At 38.8% G+C, this 12,055-nt stretch overlaps 1 protein-coding gene across 1 annotated transcript; it reads left to right on the top strand.

Moving 5' to 3' along the window:
- The first annotated feature begins 7,632 nt into the window (after positions 1-7,632).
- tmem158 (transmembrane protein 158) lies at positions 7,633-12,019 on the top strand. Its single transcript, XM_008432279.2, has one exon. It carries the CDS (start codon positions 8,420-8,422, stop codon positions 9,131-9,133), a length of 714 nt encoding a protein of 237 aa, XP_008430501.1. The 5' UTR covers positions 7,633-8,419; the 3' UTR covers positions 9,134-12,019.
- Positions 12,020-12,055: the final 36 nt, after the last annotated feature.

The raw sequence follows: 12,055 nt of genomic DNA, 5'->3' as shown, positions 1-12,055 counted from the left end.
TTTATTTATTTATTTTTTATTTTTTGTTTTTTAATAGATCACATACAGGGACTGGTTGGGGCATTGAGGTGCTTGTCAATCATAAAAACGTTATTTTATTTTTTATTTTTTTACATAAAAGACCATTTAACTGGCTTTCTAATGGTTAAATACCCTAACATCCTTCTCTTGTTCTTCTTTGGATTTATTCCTTTGCTTGAAGAAAGCAATCAGAGACAATATCAGGGGAGACAATAGAGAAACTAGACAAAGAGAAACAGAACAAGAATCAAAGCTCTTATAAGTCCAACAAAGCCTCACAGAAATCAATTAAAAATGATCCAAACCTCCAGAGATCAATAGTTGTTTCAGATATGTTTTTCTCATTATTCTGGTAATCTAAAACAAGTTTATCCACATGTAATTATGAAAGTGTTATCATATCTGCACATGCTTTCCAAAAATTGCAGTAACTATAGAGTGCTGTAGGAAAAGTATTTGCCCCCTTATGTTTTTTGATAATTTGACAGGAACAAATAATCACAAACAAATTAGTATAAAAAGGATAACATGAGTGAGTCCATAATAAGAGTACAGCTTCTTTTATTAGGGGAAGAAAGTGATCCAAATTAATCTGTCCCTGTGGGAGAAGTCCCTCTCACACCTGATTACTGTGTGACCTGTAATCAATAAATCATTTTATTAGAATCTGACAACATGTAGCAGGCTAAGAGAGAACAATAAAAAACTCATCATCTGAAAAAAAGATTCAAGAACAAATGAACGATATTAATGATAGTTGTTGCTGCCAGAGGTGGCACAACTAGGCTTAGGGGGCAATTATTTTTTTAACATAGAGCCAAGTTGGTTTGGATAAATTTTCATCGGTCATCATTTGTTGCATCGTTTACTCATTTAAAACACATGATGAGAAGAGGGCACTTAAGATAAAACTTGTGTTTGATGTTTCGCATTGGCAGCAGGAGAGAATATCTGTTTGGCAATTTCCGACATAAAGCAAATGTGGACGTTTGTTCTCATCTTCATCACAAATTTGATAGGGAGCCAACTTCTCATCCCCGTGTTGCTTCTAAAAGTAACCCCCTGTGGTTGTGTTACCTTTGATCAGGCAGAAACCGTTAAAGCTGTCTCACTGCAAGAGAGAAGAGGAGCAAGTGAGAAGGAAAGGTCCTCCGCCTGACGTCAGTGAGCTAAACCTGGGGCTTTGCTTCGACTTGCCCTCGTATATCAGCTCAGAAATATGTGTTCGCCTGAGGCACAACAGGACATGGATACAGAGCCGAAATGAGAGGGAAATGGGTTTCTGACACTGAGGAGATACTAACCCACCAGATATAACCCGAAATCATCAGATACAGACATTCATTTGATACTCACTTCAGCACTTAGTCTATCAATGGAAAATATATGGGACCATCTTTTTTCAAAAATTGCATTCATGTCGCTGTTTCATTCAGAAAATAATCTCAGACATGATGCAAGAAACATTTTATATTTATTTTCTTGCTATTATTGTTACCCACGGTGTCTGGTAATGTTTTAGGCTTTTAAAAGCTTTTTCACTGTTTTTCTTTGACTCTTACTTTGGTGTATTTGCAATAAGATGTCTGAATGACCAATTTCTAAATAGAAAAAACAACAACAAAAAACAAATAGGACACCACCTGAAGTTGGAAATGTGAATTTAAAACTGAATTTATATATATAACAGATCTGCCTGTAAAGTGTAGAAAAAGTGCAGAAGTAAATTGTGTACCAGGGTTTTTGATGTCGCCAGCTGTGCATTAAAGACTGTGAACTCACTAGAAAATCCAATTGTTGCACCTTCTTCTTTGTAAAATAACTCAATCTTAGCCAGATTGGATGGAGAACATCTGTGAACATTAACTTTCAAGTCTTGCCGCAGATTCTCAATTGTATTTAGCTTGACTTTGATTAGACCGTTCTGTCACATGAATATGAGCTCATTCCAGTTTTGGAGCCACGTCTGCTCAATCCATCTTCCCACCAAGGCTTCCTTGTCCCAACCCTATATTTTACTGTGCATGGTGTGTTCAGAGTGCAGTGTTGGTTTTCCACCACACATCCTGCACACAATATCACAATAAATCCAAGTGAAATACTGCAGCTTGTGTTGTGACGTGATGAAATGCGAAACATTCTGCACTTCCACGCCTGCCACTGTCAAAACGCTTGGATGTAAGTTAATAGGTCCATGAGGAAAATGACATGATTGTGATAGTTAAGAGGATAAATTTAAAACATTTGATCTTCTATCAAAGATTCCACTGTGCATTAAAGATTACTTAATTGTTGGAAATAAACATAGTTTTAAAGTAACCTTAACTATCTTCTAAAATTGCAACATAAAAAAGTAGGGGCAGATTCAAAACAACTAAAAGTATTGTAACAAAATTATGGGAGTAAGAAAAAAGTTGTTTTTAGCCTCAAGTTGAAAACTTTTGTCTGTTTTACCACATTTTTTGACACTCGCTACATGTGGTGAGGATTTCTCCTAACGTCAGTCAGTCGCTATTTTTCTAATTGATGCTCTAACAAGATGACATGTAATGAAAAGCTGATATTGTGTAGCAAGGACAGACGGAGGCTCGGGTTGTTTAAATGAATTAAGGCAGTTTATAGCATAAAGTTTGACATAAAACCTGGAATTAGTTTGTCTCAGGATTCCTCATCCTTATGAATCTTTTTCATTGTTTTTTTTATGGAACAAAATGAAAGACGCTTTTATTTTTTTTTTCTTCATCTGGATTACATTGGAAAGTAACATTGTTTTTTGGAATGCAACATTATGCTTATGTCAAGCTGGTCGACTTGTGTTTCTCAAACAAATCATGCGGAAAGCAACCAATTACCCCTCTGTTCCATTAGCAAACGCCTCCTGATTCCCGACATGACAAACAGCCGCTGGTAATCACCCCCTTTTCCCGATTGCATGTCAGCAGCAGAGCGGCAGATGACAAACAGCCTCCCAGAGCTACAGTGGCAGCAATGTTTTCGGTAGAATGCATATGAGGGCGGGCCTGTCGCTACCTGTCCAAGGTTGACCTTTCGTGACCCAGAGTCTGATTCTCGATCCGTATCTGCCCGACCGATGCTCCGGCCCAGGAAGCAATCTCACACCCTCTCAGTTCCCGGGGAGGGAGGACAGGCAGGCTGATGGGTCTCTGCCTGCTGTTGACCGCGTTTCAGGGAAAGTGATAAGTGTGATTTTTATTTCCCGGGCCCATTTCACATCAACAGGCTTGTGCGGCCCTCGCTTATCTGCTCTCACTGGGACCGAAGGCAAAGAGAGGAGCATGATTGCACAAAAGAAGATGAGGAGCTTTGCAGCCGCAAACAAAATCTCAATCTGGGGGGATCTCTGGGGCCACATCGTGATTTATCCTGATGTTTCATCTGGCACAGCTGCACCTCGGATCTCGGATTAAAAATCGAATCTTTGCAGCAGAATATGTTTCTGCGTCTCCCAGGAGCCCCATCACACTTGAGTTATTTATTATTTATTTATGTCGTAATTGTGAAAGTTGATATGCTGAGAAATGTCATGTTAAATCGCAATTTATCAGGCTAATGTGAATATTGAATAGTCTGATCAACCATTAGTGATACTAATTTTATCCTCTGAATGTAGTTTGTGCATTAAAATATTTATATTCACCTTAAAATCAAGTTATTAAGGGTTCAATTGGATTTGTTTTATTTTTTTTTCTTGTGCAACTCCATTAAAACCAAACACTTAAACCATTAACACACCACTGACTCCAATGTTCAGCCATGATTATGTTTCAGATTGACTTTTCTTTGAACTGCCTTTCTGTGCTTGCATAAATGAACTCCTAATTAGTGTAATATTTATGCCCAGAGTGATTATTGTGAATGTAAGAGTGATGATTAACCAGCAGCCTAATACGACTCTCTGAAGAGGAAATCGCACAGGATGGGTTTTAACCCTTTCATTTACAGATATCTATGAAATTTCGTCAAACCGCAATAACGTCTCTAAATTGCATGTATAAAAATGTATGGATATGTTAGACTTTTCGTCACACAACTATTTTTCACAGTGAAGTCATCACCAAAGATAAATCTTGTAAATACTTGTGAAAACAGAATTTTCACATTGGTTATTGAGAAATGAGTAATAGTTGACATGTTTTACTCTAATGGAGTAACATTTAGATTTACTTGACATTGTTTAATTATCTTTTCAGAGTCACCTGCCTCATTTGTCATCAGATACAAATGGAAATTATTTAAATCCAAATGTGTCAGGAGTAAGAAGCATCAAAAAGGAGTCGGATAATATATGTCCAAGTGAAATCCCTAAAATAGTGGGACTATTCCTTAATAAAGATGTCATGTAGCACAACACAGCAAACTCACAAAGTAAAAAAAAAAACTAGAAAATACTGAATAGTAACTGTCAGTGAAAAGTTATTACTTTCTAATTAAAAGCAAGCAAACAGACTAAAAGACTCAAACGAACGAAATCTTTCAGCTTCAGGTGGGTTTTCTGCAGAAGTCACATTTAGATCTCACGGGTAAAAGAAGGATGTTTCAGATTCACTTCACCTCCTTCTTACTCCTTAAAAAGATAAAACACAGTTGCTGAGACATGTCAGTGGTACACTTTCTAAACATCAAAAGAGGCTGATCGTGCTCAGCTCAATGAGACGCTGCTTACTGCAGCTGCCACAACGCAAGTGTGGACTTGGGTATTTTAGCTTCACTGAGTTTAGAGGGGAAATCTTTAAACCCACTCAGTTAAAGCTCTCTGTCAGGATCTCTGCTTGACCCCTGATGTTCAGGTTGAACCGGACTATGCATGTAAAATAAAAGGAATGCCCTCGTGCATCAAGAATGAAGACTTCTGCCCACATTAAACAGAAAGTGCTCTAATGTGTGGCCTATTAAAATTACACAACCTAATATTCTGTCAATCTGCTTTAGCTTTTTAAGATAAAACCGCTCTAAGCCTCTCGGAAACCAGACAACTTCTACTGCTTTTAAATTAATATCTCTGATTAGGTTGTCATTATTTGCTTTATTATCATCACCATTAATTATTCAAACAAACTCCCATATTATTTCATGAAAGTATGAGGCCACCACTTTATTGCCTTGGTGATAAATTCTCAGTGCCTTGCAGTGCGACAGAAACCTCTGTAGACGACAGATTCACCGGGCTCGGATGTAAAACAGGAGATTTAACACTCCTACTCTCGAAATGCATGAACCCAATCCTCAACATCTAATTAAGGCGGTTGTGTGTTAGAGCCGGTGGGTCAGAGCACCAGCGTCTGACAAAATGTGGAGCTGATGAAGGCCGAGGAGGAGGAGCGGCTGCAGATCCTGCTCCCCTGAACACGCAGGCACATTTTTAGAAAATGAATCTTTCATACACTTTCCTTCAGCAGGGGGAGACTTTTATCTTACTCCATTTGCATTTTTGTCACCAAATCAATTTACATTTTTATAGCATAATTAATGAGCAGGGAAGTCATTTACATCTCCCTCCTCTGTTCGCCGCTACATTGTCTGGAGCATATCTGATGCGAAAGGGACCCGCGTTCGGGAGGCGTGTGGGAGGGTTTCAGAGAGACAGACAGATATCTGAATTTACAGAAAGAGAACCAAACAACTGGGTAATTGTTTTAAAGCAAAAAAAAAAAAAAAAAAGGAGGCTGAGTGTGCTGTCATAATTAAACTGGGACAAGAGGACAAGGTCTTTCAGGTGTAAATTGAGGCCAGAGCATCTTTATCTTCAGCGGGCACTCACATCAAACACAGAGAGGCAGGACTCTGGAGCAAATTACACCATTTAAATAGCACAAAAGGAATCAGTTCGTCCAGGTAGCATTTAAATTCCCCAGCCTGCAAAAGATGAAACAGCATAATTCATCATGATTTGGCTCCTGGTCAATGACCCAGTTCTGTCAATATCTCATAATAGTTTCTGATGCGTTATATATAAGTTGTTGGGAGGAAATAAACACATTTATTTCCAGAGTGAAAACTTTAAAACCTTTTCAAAAGGGCTGAGATAAAATAGAAACACGACAGCATGAGGACAATAGAAGTTAAGTGCTGCGTGGTGATAGATTTGAGTTTGCGGTTGCTTTATAAAGGTTTTTATTTATCTGTTTTAGGAATGAATAACATTAAAGAGACATGCTGTGAAAAAGTGCATCGTATTTCCCGTACTTTGAATTTGAGTTGAGCTAAATCCAGTTTGAAACATTCACTGCCAAAACTGACCAGGTGTTCAACCAAAGATCTAAATATTGTTTCAGTCAGCATTAGAGCAACCAGGTGACAAAGCCACATGTTTATTGGTGTGTCTGGCTTCCCCTCAGTGCACAATGTGGCGGATGAAGACAAGCACCGGCATAAACAAAGCTTGTGAGCAGAGAGCAGGTGAACACACAAGGGATTATAAACAGATGACTTTTTTTTTTTGAAAATGCCAGGAAAAAATAAAAACAAAGCATATGAAATATGTTTGTTTTTTTAAATGACTGCGACCAAACGTATGGCTCTCAGATTTGTGTCATATAACATGTAAAAACAAATGAGCACGGTCTTTTCAGGTCACCTACATTTCAGGGCTCTTCAAAAATGTTTGCACATCTGTTAAACATAAATAAAAATCCTTAAAATAAACTCGTTTTTGATGCAGTAGCATCATTTCATAGTGAAAATGTGTATTTATTCAGTGGTGATAAAATACCTTGTTAAACTATAACTTTTTTTATCAACACTGGTAGTAGCACACTTACTTTCACCAATGATAGCAAGTTTGTTTCAGATCTTTTAAATTAAATATTTTATTTTTAGGGTGGAATGAGTGAAAGCTGCACACAGTTTTCCCTTATAGAAACTTTTATGTACTTCTGAAGCTCAGCAAACCAAATTTATTCAGAATAAAGAAAGGGTCGGAGGTTAAGCTTCCGTGCATGGCACGCGGATTATCTTCTTATGTTTTGAGCAATTACTCAAATGAAACACCAGGCATATTCGTTAGTGTGACCTTATCAGAAAAGTCACCTCTGAATCTGACATTTCTACCATCTTTGTCAACTTCACAGAAACACTAAAGTGCCCTGCAAAAGTATTCATACCCAGCAGATATTTTTACATTTTCCACACCACTGAGTGTGTTTTATTAGAATTTGGTGTGATGGATCACCAGAACGTAGCACTTGATTGTGATGTTGGGTGAAAATGATGCTTGGTTTTTAACTCTCTTTTCTCTGCCATCCTAGACTGAAATGAAATTCAGGGTAATAAATTCACCTCACAAGTCACACATTACTATTTCCATATTGAAAAATAGTGCCGGTAGTACCATGCTGTAGAGAAAAGCAACCCAAAGATGTATCTTTGGGTTTTCCAACTACTCTAGTAGTAGTTGTCCTACTACTAGATCTACTAGGTCTACAACAGACTGGGTTAAAGCATATGTGCTAATATGGCTCAATTAAAGTCCAGACCCCAATACATCTTTGAATATGTGGCAAATTTAAAGTTCATGCTCGCAGATGCTCTCTATTTGATTGGTCAAGAAAATTTTATATATATTTTAGTCTCTAGCAGAAAAATGTGTTCCTGTGACATATTGACTCAGAGGGACGAGGTGCATGCCACACTTTGTAGATTTTTATTTGAAAAATATCCTGCAAAGCAAGCATTTTTGCTCCATTTTACAATTACTTTCTTACATTGGTGTACAAATATAAAATGTGTTGATGTTTGTGGTGGCAGGTAAAGTTTGAGGGGTTTGAATTATTGAGTATTATTCTGGAGCGGCTTTGATAAATTGAGGACAAAACTGTGCACAGACGGACTTCAAGGACTTCTCTAACTAAGCTCGTTTCCCCCCAATCCTACAAAAGCTGGCTTGAGCTGATAAACTGGCTAATATGGAGCAACAGTTCCATTGGCTCTGACACCAGACTGAGATGAATTGCTTTTCCTATCAGGAATTAGGGTCTTCTGCCGCCAGGAAGTTTCTAAAAGCAGGTCAGCGTCATTAAGCGGACGGCGTGTGTTGCGCTCGTCTCTGCTGTCCCTGCGCACTGGAGACTCTCCCCACACCATTCCCCAGTGTTTTGGTGCTCAGTGCTCACACCTGAAGTGGCAGAGCCGAGCTCAGAGCGCACAGAGCTGGGTTTGAAGAGCCAGACAGCGGGGAAAGATCTATGCAGGGAGGAAGGATGCGCGCCTATGGCGAGAGTTGGACGGGTTCGTTGTGAATGAATTTCTCCTCTTGGGAGCTCCGTTTATTTAAAAAAAGAAATCACACGCGTTAAGCGTTTCTGCGCGCTGCCCTGCCTTCCCGCCTGCCGTCCGAGGCTCTTCGAAGCACCATGCGAGCCGGAGAGACGCGCCTTGTGCCATGTTGAACAGCTCCCCGACCCTCCTGCTGGCTCTGACCGCGGTGGCCGCACTTCTCCCGCCATGCCGAAGCTGGAGCGACGAGGACCTCCTCCTGCCGCCCATCAACTCCTCCAACAGGTTCATGGCCAACCTGGAGGTGGACGTGCGCTTCTCCAAGAGGTCCGTGGAGGAGAGCGACGCCTCGCCCGAAGCATCCCCGCTGCAGAGCCTCGCTCCCGCGCAGTCCCAGTGCAACGTGACGGTCCACAGGCTGCTGCCCACCTCGCTGGTGGCCCGCTGGGACAGCAGCTTCGGCTTCCAGTGTGACGTGCTCGTCTACACCACCAACAACCACGGCAGGGCGTTCTTCTCCGCCTCCTTCAACCGGGCCATCTCACCCGTGGTGATCGAGCACCTCGGGGTCACCGGGGGTCAGCAGGAGATGAGGCTGTGCGTGGGTTGCGGGATGTCCCGGTACCGCCGCTTCGGCCAGGGCAGGTCGAGGGGACAGCAGAGCGGGGACCAGGTGGCTTTCTGCTGCGTGGATTTCAGCCTGGACGAGCTGAGGGGGGACAAAAGTTGGAGGCTGAACAGGAAGCCCATCGAGTCGACACTTGTGGCTTGTTTCATGACTCTGGTCATCATCGTGTGGAGTGTTGCTGCTCTCATATGGCCGGTACCGATCATTGCAGGGTTTCTGCCTAACGGTATGGAGCAGAGGAGACCCAGATAACTGAGAAACCCACGCCATTAAAGGGCTATTCCGCTGCATTTAACGACCCCTGCCGTCATAAATCTGAATAATAAGAAAGGTCAAATTTCACCAAGATTATTTTAGATTTATTGCAGTCTATCAAATACAATTTGGGATTTGTGAAACCTTTGTGAAATGTCATGAATGAGCATTTTTAAGGCTTATTTTCCATGAGAACCCCTCGCAAATCACACCACCAAGACGATTATTCTAGCTTTACGAAGCCTGTATTTAATACATAAAAAACATTAAATACAGACTATGTAAAACATAGTTTCTGATTGGTTGCTTCAGTTTTTAAAAAATAAAGAAAAGAAACTATTTTGAGGTTTGTTTTGACATCACTAAGTTAATGTTCAAACTGGATCACGTTTGATAAATCATGCCACATAGACAGCTCAAACCAGGACATGACTATTGTAAGACATATTTTATAAAATATAAGCTGTGGTTTTGCAGTCCTAGTTGTTTCTCTGTCTAAAAAAAAGAGACATTTCAGTATTCTCCCTTTGCTCAGAGACCATCTGACCTGGGCTCCAGCTTGAAGATTACAAAACCTGAACAATTAAATCCTATAGAGAACAATCCTACATTACTGATAGACAGTGTATGATCAGAGGATTTTCTGAAACCCAGTTTCAGAAAATGCAGAAAGCATAGAGCTGTTGTAAGGTTGTTTTATTTTTGTTTGTTTTATTTATTTATTTTTGCTTGAGACCACTTCATGCCTTCCTTCCTGACATTTTATAAAACAATTTTACATTAGTGGTTGCACTATGTGTAATTTCTGATTCAAATTTGATTGAAGGCTTTTTTTCCCCATAAGACCAACTTATTTAGTTGAAAAGTACACCACTTAAACAGTTCACATCTGAATAAAATATGTTTTTTGATATGTGAGCCCAGTTGTAAAAACAACTTTTTAAAAACTTGATTTTAAAGCTTCATTTTGCCTCAGGATCACCTTAAATGAGGTTCATTATGAAATGAAACAACTAAAACCTAGAATTATTATACACTGACAACAGACGAGCCTGGACGAGTCCAGACTTTCGCTGTCTGTGTGATTCAATTTTCAAGTTGGAGCTCATGCAAATTATTTTTAGACCGTAAACAAATAAGGTTTCATGTTTTGTTCCAAAGATCCCAACATATTATGTTTCTAGATTCTATCTTTAGAGCTGCATAGTTGTGTTCATGTTCTAGGTATGTAATCATAAAGCTGGATCTGTAATGTAAGATGCTACAAACTTGTTCTTCTGTAAAAGCTTTGAAGAAAAGTTTCACTGATAAAGTATCTGTCGTTTAGTGCAGGATAATGCTGTAAAAGTCTGAGCTCTCCTGGTGGTGTAATTTTCTAGCTGTAGCCCATATAAGGTGTCCTAGGGTGAAAAAAAGGTACATTTGAGATTTTTCACAAATTGTATTTGATAGATGTAAAACAATCCAGTTCAAATCTGACCAGTCTAAGATTTTAAATTTCCATCTAGAGTAGATCAAAGGTATTCCTGACTTGTTAAATGCAGTAAAATAGCCCAGCCAAGTGCAGTCGGACGCTGACTTCAGTGTGTTGGAAAAAACAAACAAACTTTAATATATGAATATAGCCTGTGCTGCCTATACGATAACTGTAGCCATTCAGTAAATGAATGTGGAGACCCTCTGAGGTTTGGGTTGATCTTTTCCCTTTAGACTCCTCCTCTTTAGGACAAACCAAGGTAACGTCTAATTATAATAGCCAATGGTAATCTATACTGGGACCAACACCAATGTGTTTTGTACACCCTTATAAGCCTTCCTAGATAATGTCAGCGTAAACTGTGCCACCTTCTATCTTTAAACAGTGTTTGTATAGTTTTTAATCTTTTAGACTGTTTTTGCCTTATTATATCAAATTTAGGACTTTTGCACAGAAAACAACATTAAAGTGTGCTGTCACTGTGGGATACTTAACCTATAATCAAGCTCTGTAACATTTATTATTTAATAAAACCATTATAAATACATGTAGTTATAAAAATGTTTTAATTATCATATTGTTACATTTCTAAAAGTCTTATATATCTGTTTATTTGCATTAATGTTTCAAACTTTCAATGAAATAAATATTTAAATCCTTTAGCCTACTACAGTTTTCTCTGACTGTCTTTCTGTGTTTTAAATCAGTTAGTTCAAGGCTTAACTCTGTTATTACAATTTTTGAATTATATAGATTTTTTTTCAGCATGCTCAGTTTGCTGTTTGGTCATTTTATTTATTTTTTTATTTTTTTAGGAAAACCGTGGAATTGTAAGTAAAAGAGATATTCTAATATCATAAGATAGTTTCTGTATGCAAAAAAGATTAACAAATTGAGCAGGCTGCTGCTATTTTTCTTTAAAACAAGAAAAAAAAATATTTTCATGACAGCAGATTTAATGTTCTGTTCAAATGATATCAAAAATCACTTGGTTATCCTGTTTCTTCTAAGGAAAATAATTAAATATAAATTTTATAGGTTTCTAAAATCCAGTTTGTCTATTTTATTTTATTATTTGACTTTTTTCTTGCTCCTTGTGATGACATGCGCCTGTCTCTTCTCCCTGTCTTCATACCTTTCTCCTACCTAGACAATTGGTTTACCCAAGCTGCCATTCTACTTTCGTGACAGTCAGTTGCGTGTGCCAAAGTATAATGGTCTTTATCTGTGTGATCAATTCGTAAAAAGATTGTCCCACCTCAGGTCTGACTGACTGCTTTCAGTGTTGCCCAGTCATCTCATAGAGATGCAGCATTCCTGTAAAAGCAGAAGGGTGTTTTACTGTAAAGATAACATGTGACTGAATCAATTCCACGGAATAAAATCAGGAAAAGGTACCAGCATTAGTTCATGTTTTGTTTGTGCTTATTTTTCTTATTAGA

The sequence above is a fragment of the Poecilia reticulata genome, linkage group LG16, assembly GCF_000633615.1.
Source record: "Poecilia reticulata strain Guanapo linkage group LG16, Guppy_female_1.0+MT, whole genome shotgun sequence".
Taxonomy (NCBI): domain Eukaryota; kingdom Metazoa; phylum Chordata; class Actinopteri; order Cyprinodontiformes; family Poeciliidae; genus Poecilia; species Poecilia reticulata.
This window is presented reverse-complemented; position numbering and strand designations above follow the sequence as displayed.

Coding starts and splice junctions, on each gene's coding strand:
- tmem158 (XM_008432279.2), top strand. CDS start 8,420: ATGTTGAACAGCTCCCCGACCCTCCTGCTGGCTCTGACCGCGGTGGCC.